Source organism: Denticeps clupeoides, chromosome 11 (genome assembly GCF_900700375.1).
Source record: "Denticeps clupeoides chromosome 11, fDenClu1.1, whole genome shotgun sequence".
NCBI classification, from domain to species: domain Eukaryota; kingdom Metazoa; phylum Chordata; class Actinopteri; order Clupeiformes; family Denticipitidae; genus Denticeps; species Denticeps clupeoides.
The window spans coordinates 3,541,934-3,563,638 of record NC_041717.1 but is presented as its reverse complement, the minus strand read 5'-3'; the positions used below and the strand labels follow the sequence as shown (position 1 = coordinate 3,563,638).

Below are 21,705 nucleotides of genomic sequence, written 5' to 3'. Positions count from 1 at the left end.
GTTGGGCATTGTGTGGCATGTTCCAGGTAAAAAATACATAGTGAGTACACAGTAAAATTTGAACACTCTTTACGTGTTTTTCATTGTTTTGCCTGGGTGTGCATTAGAATGTTCACAGTGAATATAATTATGATAGAATTAACATGCTTTACTGTGCATTATTTTTTTTTAGGTTTGTTTGACTCTTGTCTCTTTTACTTTCCCACCAGTGCAAAGTCTTTCCAGGCTTTGAAACTAATATGTTGATTGAACATGAGTAGTCTTATAAGTAGGAGGGCAATGGTGGACTAACCGAAGGGTTGTGGGTTCAAATCCCAAACTGCCAATGAGGTCCCCTTGATCAAGGTACCGTCCCCACACACTGCTCCCCGGGCGCCTTTCGTGGTTAAATGCCGAGTGTACTGCGCTGTGTATCCCAATGGCAAAAACACTCACTTTACATGAAAATCTCCTTCAGTAGACCAGGATCGAGCAGCATGTGTCCTGTCGCCCTCTGTGCACCTTGCCGGCCTCTCCCAGGAAGCATCAGCTCCTGACCGGGTGACACCCACACCGCGCCTGAGATTACAGCTCATACGTGGGCTCCTGTAATTTAACGCTGGCTAAAGGGAGGTCGAGCACGCCCTGCGCGCGGATGAAAGGATCGTCAACCTTACAAATGATTCCTACTGTTACAGGCTTGGGCTTTGACCGTGAAGAGAAGAAGAAGCTCTTTTGAAATGTGATCAGTTGTACACGACTGTCCTGATCATTGTAACGCTTCAAAAACAATTCCACCCATTTGCTTGCGTCTATTGGCCTTGTGCTTGTGGTGTTATGTAGTGTTATCCACTTTCATTATTATTAATTGTGACAAGATTGTCACAGCGGCGCAGGGCAGGGAGGACGCAAACGTACACTTCCAAAGCAAAACAGGGATTTAATGACAAAACAGGAACACAGAACTAATGCAGGCGCAAGGACTAGACACACTCAGGTTCTACTTGTACACGATGGACACAGAAACAGCAGGAAAACCGGGAAAACCAGACATAAGAAGATGACATCACGGCCGGGAGGTGAGAGGGGAATTAAAAAGGCCTCACATTCTGATCAGCACATCTTGAACGTTGTCTGTCACTGTCAGACGAAGAGCAATGTAAACCACATCAAAACTGACTCATCGGGAGCCGCTGCGAACACAACTAGGGGGGTTTTAGACTTGGATACGATCAGCGCTGACGTGCACGTCTACTTTCAGAAGCTGGTGCGGTCTGAATGACTTTTGTACCGCTACCGTTGGGAAAGCGTGGCCAGGGTTATACTTATAAATGACGTTTTACTTGAACATACCAGCACTCGACTACGGCTTCCTCACACTTTCACATCAGCGCTTTACTGGGTAAACACGCAGATGAGGACAACCTGTACGTATTACTGCAGTCGTGCTGTCCATAATGTAGAGAATGGAACCCGAGCATAGATTTCAGATGGCGTACGTCATCTATATATGTGTGTGTATATATATGTATGTATGTGTATATATATGTTTTAATCTTACGGTGCACAAATAAAAAAAACGAATACTTTGACCTTTCTGTGATTGTGAAGTAAGTTGTAAATGAGCAGGGTGGCCATACAGGAAGGAGTGTCACCGTCATGCATGCCAGACATGTACCTCACTCAGCACATGATGCTGTCATACGATTCGCAAGAAACGGGTGAAATACAAATTGTTGCAATCCTCTTACTCCTGACTGCTGTATTGTGTATTAATACAATACGCAGGGCGGTGATGCCACCGAGCCAAGCACCGTCCCCACACGCTGCTTGTCAAGAGTGATGGTTAAAAGCAGAGGACACATTTCGTTGTGTCACCGTGTGTGAAAGAAAGAAAGTGAAGTGATTGTCATTGTGATACACAGTAGCACAGCACTCAGTGCACACAGTGAAATGTGTCCTCTGCATTTAACCCATCACCCTTAGTGAGCAGTGGGCAGCCATGACAGGCGCCCGGGGAGCAGTGTGTGAGGACGGTGCTTTACTCAGTGGCACCTCGGTGGGTCGGGATTTGAACCGGCAACCTTCTGATTATGGGGCCGCTTCCTTAACGGCTAGGCCACCACTGCCCCTGTGTGCTGTGCTGCAGTGTAACACAATGACAATCACTTCACTTTCACTAAGAGCTCATCAGTTAATTAATCGTTACAGTGAGCTGCTTAAAAAACGAGTTTGTAACATCCTCACCCAGTAGGCAACGTTCTTTGACAGATTCTAACCAATATTTTAAGTATTTTATGTTAGGACTTTATGGATATGTTGCCTTGGTTCTAGCATTCTGCTTTTAGATTTCTGTCTATCGAGTATTAAAACCCCCTCTTCACTCACCTGCATGACAGATGCCATCGGTATTATATCGGTCTTGAACCCAGGCATATTTCAGGAGTGTAACACAGCCATGCAAGCAGGAGTATGTAAAATGGGAACAGGAGCCCATAGCCTACAAACACTAGGAAGGACCTTACAGTCTTTTTAATAGGGATCAGAAGTTGGGTGAGCGGGAACGAAGCAGTGAGCTCATGTTAGTGGAGGTCAAGGTGGATAATATTTTCAGCTAAATTTATATATTTGAACAATTCATTTACAAGGTCATGAGATTTGCTGCATGACAAATTGTATTCCCCATTACTCATCAGCAAAATAAATATGTCATGGTGATAATAGCAGTAATATAAACATTGTTCCTTTTTAATATATTACCTTAGCTTAATCATTAATAGCTGGCAAATGGTCCATTTTTTTACTAGATCAGGCCTTCCTGTAGACTGGTCTTAGTCATTTTGTGTCAGCATCACCTTCTCCAGCACAGTTCCAGCCCACAGTTTCTGTTGCATCGCATTAAAAATCCTCCCTTCCAATGAAAAGCGTCAAGTGGATTTCTGGAGCAGATTCTGGATGCATTAGGGACGAAAGTTCATTTAAGTACATTAAAAAAGACATGAAACATGTGAAAGCTCCAGCCCAGACACTCTTCGTGTTGTAAATGACTCTGGTCGCTGGAAATGGCGGAAAATCCGCATACGCGTAGAGGGGAACTTCATCAACAACAGTTAGTCTTGACTTCCTATTGAAAACCGTATTAGTCACTTTCAATGGAAAACTGTAACTGTGGCTTTGAAGGGTTCACTGATTATTATAAATCCGGTTTCAACGAATTGAGTCCAGCTGAGAACAGTCGCATGAGCTAAAGAAGCAATAAAGCTATAGCACAGCATCTAGTGCATCAGAGGAGTACACCGTTATGCCACACTTTATCACTGAGCATTTATTATTCTTTTGTAACTTTTCTACTCAAATCCTTTTTTTCTACAGCTGCCCAGGTCAGAAGGGACCTGCTGCCTGTTCTGATGCGGCTGCCGCCCCCTGCTGGTCAGGAGCGAAACTCGCGAAGATCTCGACGTCTGATCACCCGGCAAAGTTCAGACGACGCACGCAATGACCCCGTCTACACAATAACCATACAATTCGCAGATCGATATATATCCGGATCACAGGCGGATCGTTTCAGAAACCGTCGTTTCTGGATAACCGTATATTCACCATATGTGGTCATCTACTGTTTTTTAATGCATTATATATATATATATTATATATATGTAATTTTTTATACATATATTATAAGAATCCAGCTTGTTTTCGAGTCCGTAAACCGGACGGGGGTTGACTTGCGCCCCTCCTCGCGCGGCCGGAAGCGGGATGTGATGTAAAAATCACATTGAAACTTTTTTTTTTTTTTTTTTTCTCTCCCTCCTTCCTTGAGAGCGCACAGCGGCGCGTTTACATCCGAACATGATCCGAACCGCGAACTGAGCCGTCGGAACCGCATCCGGACCCCGAGTTCAGGTAATGAGCCAGGCGGGGACGGCACGCTGCGGGCCGGGCATGGTGGAGGTGGCGCTGGCCTCTTTGTTCCAGCCGAGGAATCGCGTTCGGATCCCGCTTGTGAGGGAAGGATGTAAAGTTCTGCGGCGATCAGTGGTTTCCTTTCCAAGGTCCAGAATGAGGGTTTTTGGGGGGCAGGGTTCTGCGGGGTTCTACTGCGCTCGTCTCTAGAACGGGCGAATATGCAAAATAATATATATTTTTTTGCACGCTTGCTTTTTTCGGAGTCTCATTTTTTTGTGGTCAACGTAGTGCGACATGTCAGCGTAACTGGTCAGATTTCTGTCATTCTGTTGATTGATTGATTGATTGAGTGATTGATTGATTGATTGATTGGGTGCGACAGAAGTCAAGCGGACCCTCTGGTACCAAAGATCGGGTGCAGAAATCTGTTCGTAAAACCGTTTTAATATTTATTCAACCATCATTCACAGATACAGACGGCAAGAAGTGAACTTTCCCATAACTGCAATAATACATCGATAAAACCCACATTTAGTTCACTAACGCCACAAGTACACGAGTTTAGGGTCGTTTAAGAATGTTTTTGTCTTTCGACTGTGATACTCTGCTGTTTTGTAGCTTATTTAATAGACACAGCTCTACTATGATCATTCTAAAGGATTTTCTAATAACGAATGAAGCTTAGAAAGTGACTGACACGTGTGCAGATAATTCCGTCATTTAAGGGACATTTCCAGCTTCCAGAGTCGTTTACATCATCAACCATGTAGCCCGTCTGATGTCTTTTGGACCAAACAAACAAATCCCAAAAATTTACCCATGTACCAGTTAAATACCTTTTAAACATGATTTATTCATTATAATGTAGGACTCTTTATAGCAATATAAGCAGTCAAATACTTAATTTCAGGTCCTTTTAATGGTCACCGTTAGTTGACAAACAGTTTCAACAATTGCAGACGGCATGAATGAAATACTCGGGCAATGAACGGTAGTCTAATAAACCATAAAACACCTCATACATTTCTCAAGTCATGTGATCAGTCATGTTTTTCAGTCATTTAAATCATTTACAGTCATGCAAGCAAAGGCGCGCTATTTGGCGTGGACAGGTTATGGACATACAACAGGCAATATTCACGTTTTTGCAGCATTCCAGCAGATTTGTGCAGCTCACACAACACTAGGAGTTTTTGGGGTGTTTTTCTGTCATTAGAATACATACACACAGTAGTAACCAGCAATATTACGAATTATTAATGCTTGCCCCAGTAATGCTTGTGATGGTTTACACATATATGACCGGTTGCTCCACACTCGTTCTGTTGCACATCTTGTAATATTTACCCCAAATATTGGATTTGCCACAGAGAGGTGTTTGCAGTGGATTGTCACGATCGCTGCTTTCTCATCAGACTTCGGGGCTTCAATTGTGGACTAAACGGAGAAAAAAGTGGTGGTGTTTGCGTTTAACTCCTTCTGACTCCATGTAATTCGGACTTGACTAGCTCCAGATGTTGTCACAGAAAAAGGTGCAACGAATTACAGTTCCTCCGTCGGCAACGTCTGACTGTTGACCAGATGACTTTGAGCAGATCGCACGTTCGGGCCTCGTTGTGCAAGACTAAGGCAAAAAAAAAAAAAAAAAAGAAAATGCTAATGTTGTTTAGCCGGTGGGACCAGGCTGGGACCGTTTACAGACCTCTCGTCTTCATATTAGGCCCTCTTCATGCCTGTGCAGAACCAGGCTGGATATTGGCACTGGTACGAACATGCAAGACGTCAATGTCAAACAGCAACAAACGGTTTAGTATAGCAATATTAATCAAAACAAAAATAATGCAATGCGTGGTACAGTCAGCAATTTCAGAATATAAATTGATTCATCGATATGTACCAGTTATCCCCTATGTCCCCTAAGTTAGTAAGTCCATTATAATACAGGGGTGCTTACTTCCTAACATAGGGGTGGTGGTGGTGGCCTAGCAGGTTAAACGCTCCCCATATGAACCAGAAGACCACAAAGTCAGGGGCACAAACCCAATTTACTACCTTTGTGTCCCAGGGGGACTGTCCCTGTAACTACTGACTGTAAGCTGCAGTCAGGGCGTCTGATAAATACCGTAAATGTAATTACATTCTGATTCTGGATACGTGAAAATGACTATTTGTGGTGCACAGTTGATGTTTTAAGCAAAAATGAAGTTGTAATAACATCAGAATCAGGTTTATTGGCCAAGTATTTAACACATAAGGCGGCTTGTGTGTCTCAAATAATACATTAAAAACGAACGACGCAAAAAAAAAAAAAAAAAGCCCACACACAATATCACAAACGGGCTATATATATTATATTATTTAATAGGTTAATGCAACTCTCTTTGCCTTTGGAAATTTGCAGAATTTCCCTGTGTGTGTGTGTGTGTGTGTGTGTGTGTGTGTGTGTGTGTGTGTGTGTGTGTGTGTTTCTGGTACATGGCTGCTACCAGGGTGCTTTTTTGCCGCATGGCCGCGACGAATGCCTGTAAGTGTGCGCCGCTCCTCTGGCCCCCGCGCTGGGACCGCGTTGCGGCGCCAGGCCCCTCCGGAGAACCATGTGCTGCGCATAATGAGGAGGGTGCGGGCGCTTTCGGAGGGGCCGTGCCGGTGCTTTTCCCTCGCAGGTCCGTGTTTTACTTGCCTGGCGCGTGCTCTGTTTGGAACGTCAGCGCGTTAAGCTCCTTGGCCCCCTCGCAGGGGGCTGTTGGCTGAAGATGGAGGTCGAGTCGCTTTTTTTTTTTTTTTTGGCTCCAGTGTGCTTGTGCAGCCGAACTTCTGGTTGTTGGCGTCTTGTTTTGCTGCTTGCTGGCCACATGCGGCCCCTTGGAAAGATGAGCAACAATACAGGAATCCGGTTGCTGAGCAGGCCCCGGCCTGCGCCAAAAATTACATAAACCAGCTGTGACTCTCTCCGAGCTCTCGCCGGACCACCCCCCCTTTACTTCCTCGCCGTTCCCACGTCGTCTTATCAGGCTGGTTAGCGAGTTGATCTTCACCAGAGGGCGAGAGCTGGAACGAGGGAGAGTAACGTTGTACAATTGCCTGCAATATATCGTCATGCAACGGGCAAATTAGAATATTGCAGCCGTCAGACATGGCGAGCTGAACTGGCTTAGTCGTGGGATGCTTCTACGTGTAATTCACCATGAAAAATGTATATATATATATTTTTTTGGCACCAGAGGTGGCATTAGAGCGTCCCACAGAGCCACAAAACGTCCTGGGTTTTCGTCTAGGCCTATATATGAAGTGTTGGCCTCAGGGGAGTGGTAGGACGTAGCAGCAATGAAAACCAGGGAGAGGGAGAGAAGGAGGGAGCGGGGTGTTGGTGGGGGATGGGGAAAACAGAGAAAAGTTTCCTGTGTTCGAGAACAAGGAACGATGGGAAGTGTTGCTTGAGATCCTGTGAGACCTGTCAGAGATTTCACCTCAGAGTCAGAGTGATCAAAAAAGTGCACACACACCACTCTCTCTGGGGTGAAATAAATATTATGCATGCGACAGCTATGCTTATTAGTCAAATTTATCTGAAGAGCTGCAATTATTGGAGAGATTTGAGTTCGCGTTAAATGTCACAGCGTAAATGGTTTTTCAGATTCTCCCTGGTGACTCCATAATGTTGGCCAGAAATTAAAAAGTGTGAATTTTACTAAACACACCACAAGTGAAATAGATCTGTAAAGCAAAAGAAACATTTTTCATTGTAATGCTCGTATGTTTTATGAGGGAGCAAATGCTGGTGAGCAGCATGTTGTAACAGAATTACATTTTTGTTCTTTCCCCCCCATCTTAAGCTCTTGTTTTCTCTTCCTTTTTTTAAAATAATAATCTTCTCTATTTCTCTCTCTCTTTTTTTTTTTTTTTTTTTTTTCTTTTTTTTTTTAAATCAGAGATGTAGTCTCTGTCCAAGTCTGCTTGCAGACGTCCACGGCTCGCCATGCTGCTTTATCTACTCCTGGTCCTACAAACCAAAGCCAATGCTCAGATAGATCCAGGTAAGAGTCTGAGATATTCATGTTCAGCGATATACGTTCATATATATCTTTTTCCATTTTTCTCCTGTAATCCTGTCATCGCATCTTGTTTCTGGTTTCCAAGTGCTTGGTTGCCACGGTGACATCATTCTCAACTTGATGTCTTGCAGCTCACTGCCGCTACCCTCTTGGCATGGAGGATGGCAGGATCAAAGATACTGACATCAGTGCATCCAGCCAATGGTATGAGACCACAGGGCCGCAGTTTGCAAGGTACGTTGTGAACGAGTTTATTAACATACGAAACCAAGGAAGTTCTGCCATATTTCCTGCCGTGATTGTGAAAAATGCCCAACGCTGATCACCGAGATCGAGCTAAAGTTTATCGCAATCGTCAATCTTCTGCTTGTCTAGCCTCAGGGAGCGTCAGGGTATATTCGTATATATAGCACTGCTTGACCGCTCAGCGGCGGAAGAACAATGTTCAGGGTTTCATTTAGTTCCTGTCTTTGTCCTCGCTTTCCTGACTCTGTCCCTCGTCACAGACTCAACCGGGAGGAAGGGGACGGGGCATGGTGCCCGGCTGGCCCTCTGGAACCCGCAGATGTCCAGTACCTGCAGCTGGACTTGCGTCAGCTGACGTTCGTAACGGTGGTCGGCACCCAGGGGCGCTACGCCCGCAGCTCTGGCAATGAGTTTGCTCGCATGTATCGGCTGGACTACAGTCGTGATGGCCGCGTCTGGATATCCTGGACGAACCGGCTTGGTAAAAAGGTAACACGGATGGATATTAAAATTATGCCACGGTACAGATTACAGGGACTTTATATTAACGTCTAAGAAAAGCATTTCGCCAAAAACCGCTTGTTGCTTCTTTAATCGGTGTGTTTTGAGACATCAGTGTAGTAAAAGGAGCGTATTAACATTTATGTCTTTTCTGACTCAGTTGTTCTGTGTAAATAAAAGGGGACGGGAGTGGGACTTAACCGTCTAGAAGGAGAGGGAAGGAGACGTCATTTCAAGATGCTCGTCCTATAAAAGCAACATCGGAGAAGCTAGCGTTCGTGTTCTGGGTGACAGAAATAATTACAGATCAGCAGAAAGGGGAGTTAGTGTCTCCTCTTCGCGACATGGGATAACCAACAAGTGATGTCTTGACCGCACACCGGTGAACGAGGTTCGCACGCCGCATTAATTATTCGCGCTTCGAATATGGATAAAGCTAAAGGCGTTTGCTCGGAATGTGCTTTAAAAGTACAGCGAGTTGCACAATGCACTTCCACGACCTCACAACATCCTCCAGGGCACATCAGCGTAAAAACCCGTGTTCAGATTGTTCTGTGGGTTTCCCTGATGGCTACCGTTTCGTTGGGGGGCAAGTCCTGTCACGTCTTAGCAGCACAGCTCTGAAAAAATAAAATTTGTCCCTGTTCTTCCCTTAGATAATTGAGGGCAATGATAATGCCTACACCTCAGTCATCAAGGACCTCCATCCGCCGGTCATAGCGCGGTACCTGCGCATCATCCCCGTCACGGCTATCTGCACGACAGTGTGCATGAGAGTGGAGCTATATGGGTGCCCTTGGACAGGTGAGTTCGAATAGAAAAGTGCAGTCGATAAATAAACGGGTTTTTGGGGACACGCACTAATTGCATCAGTGCGTGATAGAGCGGCTGAACAGACGTGAGGGACGGCCACCCTCCCGTTGTGCCTGTTAGATGCTTCTGTGAAATGTTTCAACCAAGATGCACATATACTCAAAGACGACTGTTGAGTTCATAGTAATGTTGCCAAAACATTGATTCTAAGATGCTAATTGATGCTAAAATTTAGTATCAATTTTTGATATCAATTAGAACTGGTATGGATACTTAAATTCATGTTTTGCATGTGCCGGGTCACGGAAATCGGCGTCAGACTACAACAATTTTCAACAGGCATTGCAGAAGGCAGCCGCTCCCCTGGCTACCTGGAGGACCCAGTGTTTACACGCGAGATACTTTAAACGTGTAATGTAAAAAGCAAGAGCAACCTGATGAATGGGGAAAATGTGTGTGTGTGTTCAAACTTTATTAAAAAGTATGTAAAAATATTCTTTCGAGTTTGAAATTAGAGTATAATATCAAGTTCGTGGTAGACCGGTAGTTCTCAAGACCGGTTTGGTCTCGAGACCAAATTTTTGTGGTCTTGGTCTCGAAGCTATTTGGTGTCGGTCTTGTCTCGGTTTCAGATTACAATCCCGTGTCTATGTGCAAGAGCAGCAGTATTTTCATCGTATGACATTCCAGAATGAGGTGTTTTTAGAGATGTAGATTAATTTAGACTAAATTATTTATTAAAAAAAAAAAAAAAAAGAGAAAGAAGAAAACATATTTAAAAGTGTTTTAAGATCTTGAGAGACATATGGACAATATAATTGAAATAATAACATGAATTTGAATTTTAACGAGTAATGACACTTTACAGCCACGCCTTTTTCTCTACAGTTGATCTGAATAATGTGATGTCAATTCTAGCCCTCGTCTGTTTTCGGTCTTGGTCTTGATCTCTATCTCAACCAGCTTTGGTCTCGCCTTAGTGCATCTCGGTCTTGGTACCCTCAAGTCTCGGCAATGTCTTGGTCTTGAGTACAACACTAGTCCATAGTACAAACAGGCCTTTCGTACTTTAGTCATAAGCAGATGTTCTGTGGCATTTCTGTTATTGCTTCCATATGGGTGTAAGGTAACACATCTCCAGTGACAAAATTGCTGCTTTTGTTGTCACCTTCATTGCTGAAAATCAGCGTGAAATCATAAATTCACAGTTTTCCAATTTTCAAGGGTGTGTGTTGCTGTACGCATTGCATTATACTGAGACAATGTCACAGTGGACTGTGCCCCGCCCTCTTGTGGTTCACTTATGTAGTAAACATGTAGGATTTGTTATGAGTAATGACATGATTAAACTGTTGCACAATTCTTTTGGCTCAGAGCTGCGGCCACCGAGTAGTTAGCTAGACTCGGTGTAGTCAAAACAACAATATTCCCTTCTGGAGTCACGGAAATGACTGCGTTGGAATGAGTAATGTCTCAATAAGCATCTCTCTCTCTCTCTTGCTGCAGATGGACTGATCGCATACAGCACCCCGGAAGGGCAGATCCTGTCGTCTCCTGGCCATCCCATCGCAACTCTTAATGACTCCACTTACGACGGGGTCCTGGAACGCAGGTACGGTATGGCCTCGACTGGGGACTAGCAGAGCGTTGGAACCATAAAGCTACGTCTCCAGCACTGTTCATTGTACATCTCATTATACAGCTTGTAACGTTGCATGTACAGAACACTTTTTTTTTTTTTCCAAAAATGAACATGTTAATAGGATCAATTTACGCTGCCGCGTTCTGTTTACTTCCTGAGTGGGTCACATCACAAATGTGAAATTTTTAGAGAATTCCATAGATGGTCTGCATGTTTTTTTTTTTTTTTTTTTTTTTTTTTAAGAAAAAAAAAATATATACTACTACACTCTTTCCAGTGTCATAGTTTTTGTATATTAGAATAATTTATTCTCTATTAATTGATTCATTACAACTGAGAGCGATGTTAGCGTTCAGAAAGTCGTTTGTCCACTGATGACTGGTAGCGGGTCTGTAGTTGCCTTGACCTCACTGAAGACAAGATCAGTAGGTGGCTGCACGTCAGATCAAGGAGACGTCATCTGTCTGTCCAGCTGCCACTGGCATCTTTACTTTACTTTATTTAGCAGACGCTTTTATCCAAAGCGACTTACAAGAGGAAGACACCAGCAATTCTCCTTCGATTTCTATAGAATATCAAGTATACAAACTAAGAGCCCTGATAAGGCTCAACTTGTCAGTGAAGAGCATGCTCGGAGATTGTTAGGTGCTAGACGAAGAAAAATTATAATGTATTTATACATTTTTGTATTGTTTGTGCAATGTGTACGCATGTGCGTGTGTAAGTGTTAGGCAGTACTACCTTCTGATGACTAAGACAGCTTTACTGTGTGGGCACATTTATGTTGTTCTGAGCGGAACGGCGTCCTTCACAGGAGGCTGAGCGGGGGTCTGGGTCAGCTGACAGACGGAGTGACTGGCCAGGACGACTTCCTCCAGACACATCAGTACAACGTGTGGCCAGGTTATGACTATGTGGGCTGGAGCAATGACAGCCTGGGCCCTGGATATGTGGAGGTGGAATTTGTGTTTGACAGGATGAGGAACTTCACATCGATGAAGGTCAGATGTTTTTTTTTTTCGCAGAAATGCTGTTTCCTGGAATCCACTTGCCGTTTTCATCGATTGACCTCACGTTTGTCCCTCTTCAACAGGTCCACAGCAACAACATGTTTTCCCGGGGGGTGAAAATCTTCTCCTCGGTGTCGTGCTGGTTCAAGCCACGCCTCATCGCCGATTGGGAGGCGGAGCCGGTGGAGTTCCACACCGTTTTGGACGACAGAAACCCCAGCGCTCGATACGTCACGGTGCCTCTCGGCTGGCGCACTGCCAAAGGTCTCCGCTGTCGCTTCTTCTTCGCAGACGTGTGGATGATGTTCAGCGAAATCTCCTTTCGGTCGGGTAAGATGGGAAGCAGGTGTGACGTTCTCCAGCCAAGCGCCCCAAGCCATATAACTTGGTTGTGCCTTCTGTGGCCATCGCAACAGATGGTTCCGCTGACGTCCTTCTTATGACTGTGTTGTCAGTGGGAACCGTGTGTGAACATAGGCCAGGTAGTACTGCCAATTTACACAACAGCAAAAGCACGAAGCTATGGTACATCGCACAAATATTCATCAAAAGGGCATATTTAACATGCTCACCCTAAAGTGACGCTGAATTTTTCTCTACATTTTATTTCTGGAACGCTCAACTAACGTGCCGTTAACTTCAGTATGGTTCCCTCCTGTCCAAAGGCATAGATACAAGGTGGATTGATGTGTGTGTGTATGTGTGTGTGTGTGTGTGTGTGTGCGCCCCGCACTGTCACCCCACCCTGGTTGAGTCCCTGGGGTGGGCTCCGGGCTTAATACTACTTCTTAGTGTTAAGAAGTTAAGGAATGTGAGTGAGTGATGTTTGACACCCCATTTTGTGTTGATTGATGAACAATACCCAATAAAAGATTGTCCCCCAAAAAAGTGCAGGGTGCTTCATGCTGGGTCTTTTTCTCCTTTCAGTAAACAGTGCAATCCCCACACAGAGCCCACCAGTCATAACCTCGTCCCATCCCACGGAGGACAGCTCCATGCGAACTACACTGGACACTGGTATTATATATGTCTGAAAATATACACGCTTGAAAAAAACTGTCCCATTGACAAAAAATTGAGAAAAAAAAAAAAAACAGTGCCCAGTATGTTTATTTGTAATGGGTGATGTAATTAATTTTGTATTCAGGCCAGTATGGAACACTTGTGTGTAAAGTGCTGTGTAATGCAATACTTCAAATGTTACTGTATGTGCTATTGTACTGTGCTATTTGTGTCATGCTTCTGCGGTTTTGCAGTGACAACGCCAAACAAGGGCGCCTCCACTGATGACAACAGCACCTCAATTCTCATTGGCTGCCTTGTGACCATCATCCTTCTGCTGGTGGTGATCATTTTCCTCATCCTCTGGTGCCAGTATGTTTGTAAAGTGCTAGAAAAGGTAGGACGGCAGCATTTAGCCATTGTTCTTATCCACGTCTATCATTTATTACAGCCAGTTAAAGGGTTCGGATCTTAGAGTCTTCTGCTCACTGTTCAAAGGCCCCGCGGCGCATTTTGAAAGAGGAGCAGACAGTCCGTCTGTCCTCCAGCAGCGACACCATCGTCCTTCAGTCGCCTCCTGTCCCCCCTCGCGTCTCCCAGATGGATCCCCACTATGAGCGCGTATTCCTGCTGGACCCTCAATACCAGGGCCCGGCGGTGCCGAGGAACAACCTGCCAGAGCTGTCTCAGAGTGCCGAAGCTTCAGGTGAGGCGAGAGCGCATCAGAGAACAGAAGCGAGCGATGGCGTGCGCGATAATTAAACGATCCCAGAAGTGAAACCACCTTTTTAAATTAAACCGGAGTGTCTAGACATCCCTTCGCCCAGCCCTGGCTGTGGTTCAGTCACTGGGGTTGAAGATCTCACCGTAGATTAAAATAAAAACAGGGTTTCTGGTGCAGGGGATCGGGTGATGCCAAATGGAACATAAATATAATTAAAGACAGAATGCACTCTCTACCCACCAGTCGACATCTAGTTGGGAAGGGTATCATAGTGAAATATAGTACCTGCAGCAGGGCCCACTTGGCCGTGACTGTCATTTGACAGAAAAACAGTCAGCAGACCCGTTTTAAGGTACCCCATTATTCCCACGGTGCATCGTTGCACCACATAGTTCACTGCAAACGGGACTTAACGCAGCAGTAATACGGGGAAGAATTCTATAATCCCCGAAAAAAAAAAAAAATCTATATATGTATGTCTTGCACTTTTACTGTACACCTAACCCTGCAAAGTCTGTAGGACTGAATGCATGCAATCCCTCCTGTCTCTCTTCTGGTTTTACATTTTACTTCTCTGCCTTCTTGCCTTTGCACTCAGTAATCCTGTCTATGATCTTCACTGCTTCACATCTCAGTAGCTGAGAAATGCCCCATGGGGTGATGTGGTAAGAGGAACGAATGCCTTCGTTTTCTGTTTTCTTCATCATTGCCTGTACTGATAATTTAGGATTAATCTGTCTGTCCTATAATCAAAAGTGAATATTTAACAAGTCTCTGAATGCAGTTTTTAACACCTTTTGGCCTTGTTGCCCCCAGGGTTCGGAGGCGGCTATGCGGAGCCCGACGTGACCCAGTGCACGCCACATCAGTGTTTTCAGAGCAGCGTACCGCACTACGCCGAGACGGACATCGTGAGCCTGCAGGGCGTGACCGGCAGCAACATGTACGCCGTTCCTGCAGTCACCGTCGACTCGCTCACGAGGAAGGACATCTCGGTGGGAGAGTTCCCGCGTCACCGCCTTCACTTCCGCGAGAAGCTGGGAGAGGGACAGTTTGGGGAGGTGTGCACGCACTCACATCAACTGCATGTCCAGTCACCGCAACATCTGCGTATTTATATCATTTTGGACGCTGTGTGTTCAGGTCCACCTGTGTGAGGCCGAGGGGCTGCTGGAGTTTCTGGGAGAGAACACCCCCCTGCCAGAGTGGGACGGAAGGCCGGTGCTCGTCGCGGTGAAGCAGCTAAGACCGGACGCCACCAACAACGCCAGGTGGGCAAGTTACTCAAGAAAAGATTATTATTATTATTATTATATATATGTTTGAAGAAAGTCATAATATTACTTATAACCTGAAGTTTTCGCTGGTACCTGTGACTAGTGACATTGTAACGGGGTTTCGCTCCACTACTTAATTACATTACTAACCAAAACACGAAACCACTTTTTTGGAACTTTTAACCTTGTAGTGAGTCAACAGTAATACTGCATAACCACAGACAAATATAACTATGAATTATCATACTGTCATTGTCAGCATATTTGAAAGCATTTCTCTCTGACTCATCTCTCATTTTTTCACTAAATGCAGGACTGTCAATCAATTACAAGAATTTAAGAAATCTAAGCATTTAACACATAATGAAAAATGAATTCTTAAGACTAAAGCTGACTATACATTTTTTTCATACAAGAAACAAGTGTGGGGCTCAGCCATAATGGTGTGCTCACACGTACATATTGAAGGCATCAATGGATGGGCTTCCCATTGACTTTGAACGATCTAACGTGCCATGGAACTGAATCGTGGGTCCATTGGTTCTCTGCTCTTCCCAGGAATGACTTTCTGAAAGAGATAAAGATCATGTCCCGGCTCAAGGACCCCAACATCATCCGGCTGCTGTGTGTGTGTGTGAGCTCCGACCCCCTGTGCATGGTGACGGAGTACATGGAGAACGGTGACCTCAACATGTTCCTGTCACAGAGGGAGATGGAGAGCACGCTCACACACGCCAACAATATTCCCTCTGTCAGGTCAGGACCGTGCAAAAAGTGTCAGTTGTTTCCGGCTTTTTTTTGTGGTGTCAGAGTGACAGCATTTCCAGTATTACCACTCTGACGCATTTATTTAATTGTCACTCAGCCTTGATGACAGAGTGATGACACTGAACTGAACCACGGAAGCAAAAAAAGTAACTTTCTTTTGAAGAGCTTGATGATACCAGAAAATAATTTTCTTAGAAAAATGCAGTTCAAGAGAATAGTAACATAAGGCGGAACATTCAGACTGATCAATATGCTGTAGGGTTTAGATCACGCAGAAGCTTTAAGCATCAAATGAGCATTTTTTGCATTTGGCTGTTAGTGCTCAGCTGTATCACCCTCAGAAACGTTTGAATGCATTTTGTCCTGCAGCATGTCGGACCTCCTGCACATGTCTGCGCAGATCTCATCGGGCATGCGATACCTGGCCTCTCTGAACTTTGTGCATCGGGACCTGGCCACTCGCAACTGCCTCCTGGACCGGCGACTGACCATCAAGATCGCCGACTTTGGCATGAGCCGCAACCTTTACAGCAGTGACTACTATCGCATCCAGGGCAGGGCCGTGCTGCCCATTCGCTGGATGGCCTGGGAGAGCATTCTGCTGGTGAGCTAGCTGTGGTGCTTGATGCGCACAGTTTCGGGAGTTACAGCTATGCCGCGTGATTGGCTGAGAGGCATTCTAGTATCTCACAATATCAACGTCCCGACCTTTTATATAATATAGCGATCACATTACACACTGTGCTATGTCGGGAGAAGTGGACTACATGTAATTAAACTGCAGGGCAGTGGTTGGCGTAGCGGGTAAGGAAACGAAGCCTCTCCAATCAGACAGTTGACGGTTCGATTTTGTAGTTCTAACGTACATTTTATTGTACACAGTGATTCAAATAGTTAACTGAACACACCTTGCAAAAGTCATGTTTCATTCATGCGCTTAATATATGTACCGTTAAACTGAATACGTAAAAATAACGTACAAAAACCTGGATACTTGATTTTATTACAACATGTCTGTCATCATGGCACATTGTAAAAGTGTTCCAAGTCTGTAAGATTTGAGGGCAGTCTTGGCTCTGACTGAGCCGTTCCAAACTTTTCTTGTGGTGAATTCTTTTTTTTCTTTTTTTTATTTAGATGTGTGTATGGGCATTGTTGTGTTACTGTATCTGAAGTCTGAAGTCCAGAATTACAGCCACTTTTAGCCAGTCCCACAAGGACGTGATGTTTCTGTGTGTGTAGATTTAAGTGCTTGCTGGGGCAGTGTTGGCCTAGCGGGTAAGGAAACGGAGGAGGCGGGACAAGGAGGAGAGCAGCCTATAGAATTTGAGCTGGCATTCATGGAAATTTTGTCAACACCATTCCACCACAATGTCAACCACAATGTTTGCCGCAATTAGGAAGTCGTGTCAGCGTTTTTCCAGAAAAAAAATCTATTTACTAAGCGGTTAATTTTGGAAACCTTTCCCCGTATGATGACATAAGGGGACAAATTCCAGATCCGACCGTCTTAGCTGCCTCTCTCTGAACAGCGAAGCAGAATGACAAAAGCACTCTTTACACCTATCACCATTTCTAGCCACTGCAGGACCATGGACAGGCTCAATGCTAAATAACATTACGCAAAGTGAAGTCTTCATGTCATGGGATCTTTTAGTAATATCTGACCTCTACAACTCTACAACAAAATGCAGCAGCACAACTGATCTTCAACCTTCCCAAATTCAGGTTCAAAATACTGATGCTGGCCTACAAAGCCAAACATGGAGTAGCACCATCCTACCTCACAGCCCTTATTACACCTCGCACTGCACCTCGTATACTCCGAGCCTCCAGTACTGCTCGCCTGGTCCCTCCATCTCTGAAGGTAAAAGGAAGACATTCATCTAGACTCTTCTCAGTCTTGGCCCCTCGGTGGTGGAATGAACTTCCCCTCGAGGTCAGAACAGCTCAGTCACTGACCACTTCAAACGGCAGCTCAAGACTTTAGAGAATATTTAATTAACTTGTAACTTTCTTATTGTCTAATTTATGTGCAGAATGTACAACAAGAGTGAATAAAAAGATTGTATTCGTAGTTGAGCGTCCTAATGAACCAGAACTGATCACTTCATCCATGGTAACATGGAAGCACGTTGTAAGTCGCTCTGGATAAGTATGTCTGCCAAATGCCTTAAATGTAAATGTTTAACCGTGGTTTATTTACATCCGCTCTTATGTGGGCAGTAGCTTGCAACACCCGAATACCTCCAGTGAGGATCCTTGTGTCCATGCATTTCCTAATACTATGGATTAGTGTGTGTGTGTGTGTGTGTGTGTGTGTGTGTGTGTGTGTGTGTGTGTGTGTGTGTGCACATGTGTGTGTTTGTCGTGGCTAACGGCATGCTGTTCTCATCCTCAGGGAAAGTTCACCACTGCCAGTGATGTATGGGCATTCGGGGTAACCCTGTGGGAGATTTTCACCTTGTGCAAGGAGCAGCCGTACAGCCTTCTGACAGATGAACAAGTCATTGAGAACTCTGGAGAGTTCTTCAGGAGCCAGGGGAGACAGGTTGGACAGCCAAGATGCTCACTTGAAAGATAAATGCCACTGGTCCCAACAGATCAGCCAGCATTGGACAGATGTAGATACTTTTGGCATCTTTGAGAGGACTGGAAGAAGTGAATAGACCAGGTTCTACTGATTCTACCGCTCTCCTTGTTACCACCGCCCAGGTGTGGTGGAACATTGAGACCCCTGAAGTAGACATTGTTTGTAAGGAATAATCTTTTGTGTCTCGTATCTTTTCAGATTTTTCTTTCTGCCCCACCACCCTGTCCACCTTCTCTGTTTGAGCTGATGATGCGCTGCTGGAGCCGAGACATCAGCAATCGACCTTCCTTCAACTGCCTGTACCAGGCCTTGCGACCGCACGTTACCCACTGAAGCTGGGTCAGAACCCACGGTTCCTGCTGAGGGTCCTATGAGTATTTTCCCTTCTCAGACAGTGGGACAGAACAGGAGACGAAACAGCCCCGATGTAGCTTCAACACACAGGAGCTTAAAATGGAGTTCACTGTCGCTCTCTTCAGTGATTGTTGATGCTAGAAATCCATGGACACTTGACTGACGTGTGTCACTCGTATAAATCAGGCATGTGACTAATATGTATGTCTGATTTTGTTTTCTCATTTTCATTTTTGATTATTTGTTTCACTCTACAGATTGTAATGCCAACAAACAAAACAAAATAGGTTTTTAGCCTAAATTTTAAGTTAAATGAACAACTGGAGGAGTGCCTTGTTTTAGGGCCTGTGGTTGAGTCTTGTAAAGCACTGCTGTTTGTTTGTTTTTTTATTTCATTTTTTCTTTGTTACATATTTACCCCCACACTGGAGTAATACACTTATTGTTTTTTTTTTTTTTTTTATATGAATGTTATGCAGGTTAATTAGGATGATGCTATGCTGGGAAAGTGCCCCTGGCTCAAGCAGAACTACTGTCACTGTAGAGTGAAGCCCTCGTTGAGGATAGGGTTCAGAGCCACAATGGACTGATGTGCAATTGAGTGCACTATCTCTCCTCTCATGGGCTGCATTATGGGCTTTTCCACCGTGTGTTATTCCGCTCCGTGCCTGCACTTTTGGGCTTTCACCTTTTCACATGCTGTAGTATAGCTCAGACAACACAGATCAATCTGTTGACTTCTCCGAGACATGGTGGACCTATGGAGGGTTCCTGAGTATTTTCTTCCTTCACTCTTTTTAATTTTTTAAATGCTCTTATTCCATTTCATTCCATTTATAAACATCTACATTATGATGCTTTCGGGCCCATACTGTAGTTCAAGTCAAATGCAAAATATATGGCATTAACAAATTGAAACTTTTGTTTTTTGCCTTTGATGTACAAAAAGACTGGAAAGGCTGAGAAGTGAGGTCATCTGGAGTAGGTGTTCGCAACATTCCCCCATAGCACTCTGTCTGGGATGTGGAATACTGGGGATTTTGTGCCAGAGGCCTTGTGGTGCACTATAGAATGCACACTTGAATAGTAAACCACTAAACCCAGTTTTCCAGGTGCATTTGTGAGCCATCGGTGTCTGGACTCTGTGTATTTTTTTTTTTCCATTATTTTTCAGGATGATGCTGGTTTTTAGAAGGAAGCGATTGAGCATGCTTGCATCCATGCTTGTGTGCGTTTTACGTGCTACAGTGAATACAGGGAAGGCCTGTGGACATTTATATGCTTTTGATTGAATTCGTATTGGATGTGTGAGCACATTTATACATCTATTTCTCAATGGCTGGTGCCTGTGGCATGTGTTTCCAAGTATTGCTGCTCTGTAAGGGTAAATGATAGAAATGTTGACTAGTAGGCTTGGAACTGTACTAACAAAACAACATTGTACTGGTTGGAGGTGTAGCTAAAAAAAAAAAAAAATCATTTCTCTCTGTTGTAGGCTTGTGCAGAATTTTGTAATACCCCTCATCAAAAGATGGATCCAAGTTATTGTGTGACTGTAATGTGTGTGTGTGCATGTGAGAGTGAGAAAGAGATACTTGCACTTACACAAGTATGTTTGGATAAAATGTCTATCATGAACGCACCCTTTACTTTTATTATTCCATGTATAATTCTTTCTTCAAGCTCTTGTAGATGTATGTGGCTCTCATGTACATACTGTAGTCAAAATAAATTTGTATAGTAATATATTGGGAACTAAGGAGGACATTTTCCCTATAGTACTTGCTTTTGTGTTGTTCTTCTTTTATTAAAAAAATTAAAAATGTCTTTACCTAAATCATGATGGGTGTTCGTGGATTGCAACAGCATCTGAGTAAGAGATGGCCTCTAGTACACCCACTCAATGTTGAGGGGGGGCAGTGCCATCCTGGGACACACACTCATACCTGGCCAATTTGGGACCGCCAGTCATTTGGGTGGTATGAAGTAACCAGAGAACCTGGAGCATTCAAACCTTGGAGGTGTGAGGCAACGGTGCTTCGTGACCCCAAATAATGGGGTTAATATTTAATTTAATTGAGGTTAATATTTGGCTGCTAGCTAATGGATTCATGCACACATCGTTTTGCAGCTCATCTTGAGTAGACAGCGTGTACATTCTGTGTAGATTCTGAAGCATAGTTTGGAGGAGTCTGTCGTTCAGAATGTTCGTTCTCTGGACGTTCTTTGCATTTACATCATTTGGCAGACGCTCTGATCCAAAATATCCGCCATTGAAATCCCTCATATGGTTCGCTAGGATCTCAAAATCTAGCGGAAATTCATTCTGCCACCTAGCAGCCAAGACAGAGAAGAATCTAGATGAATGCTTTCCTGGTACCTTGAGAGATGGTGGTACCAGTGACGCAGTGCTGGAGGATCTGCAGTAGGAGGGTGCAGCAGACCCTTCCTTGGCTTTGCAGGCCAGCAGCAGTATTCTGAATCTGAATCCCCTGTGGAGGGGACGCTGCAGGGGGGAGGTGTGGGAGAATTTTGGGAAGGTTAGCGAGTAGCGCTAAGAGGAAGACCAGCCTGGAGTGAGGTACAGTAGTCCAGTCTGGAGATGACCAGAGATCGGACCGGAATCTGAATAGCCTGTTTTGATAAAAATGGACAAATCCTTCTTATGATGTAGAGATAGAGACAATTTTGCTGATCTAGTAGCATGTAGTTTCCTTGGGGTGGCCCTGGGGGCGGTGGTGGCCTGGCAGGTAAAGAAGCGGCCCACATAATCAGAGGTCCTGAACCACCATGGTGCCACCGAGGTCCCCTTGATCCCCGCACACTGCTCCCTGGGCG

General features: G+C 44.6%; 1 protein-coding gene across 5 annotated transcripts; it reads left to right on the top strand.

The window, feature by feature from the left end:
- Window positions 1-3,784: 3,784 nt before the first annotated feature.
- ddr2l (discoidin domain receptor family, member 2, like) lies at window positions 3,785-20,627 on the top strand. Of its 5 annotated transcripts, none has more exons than XR_003751293.1 (17): window positions 3,785-3,882; window positions 7,815-7,919; window positions 8,069-8,171; window positions 8,444-8,672; window positions 9,341-9,488; window positions 11,004-11,109; window positions 11,954-12,140; window positions 12,233-12,479; window positions 13,077-13,166; window positions 13,406-13,548; window positions 13,650-13,857; window positions 14,692-14,936; window positions 15,019-15,146; window positions 15,711-15,908; window positions 16,290-16,524; window positions 18,322-18,594; window positions 18,712-18,852. XR_003751293.1 is itself a non-coding variant. In XM_028996878.1 (17 exons), the coding sequence occupies exons 2-17, from the start codon at window positions 7,862-7,864 to the stop codon at window positions 18,844-18,846; spliced, it is 2,544 nt and encodes an 847-aa protein (XP_028852711.1). In that variant the 5' UTR covers window positions 3,785-3,882; window positions 7,815-7,861; the 3' UTR covers window positions 18,847-20,627. The 5 variants fall into 5 exon arrangements, 3 of the variants coding, with proteins under 3 accessions (XP_028852711.1, XP_028852710.1, XP_028852712.1); XR_003751294.1 differs by having other exon boundaries at window positions 18,322-18,581; window positions 18,712-18,797; XM_028996878.1 differs by having other exon boundaries at window positions 12,233-12,413; window positions 18,322-18,471; window positions 18,712-20,627.
- The last annotated feature ends 1,078 nt before the right edge of the window (window positions 20,628-21,705 follow it).

What these genes read in the sequence shown, in the direction of transcription:
- ddr2l (XM_028996877.1), top strand. Translation starts at nt 7,862, where the DNA reads ATGCTGCTTTATCTACTCCTGGTCCTACAAACCAAAGCCAATGCTCAG. An exon ending in GACGGGGTCCTGGAACGCAG is followed by an intron (nt 11,110 to 11,953) that starts GTACGGTATGGC and finishes CGTCCTTCACAG; the next exon opens with GAGGCTGAGCGGGGGTCTGG. An exon ending in TCAGAGTGCCGAAGCTTCAG is followed by an intron (nt 13,858 to 14,691) that starts GTGAGGCGAGAG and finishes TGTTGCCCCCAG; the next exon opens with GGTTCGGAGGCGGCTATGCG.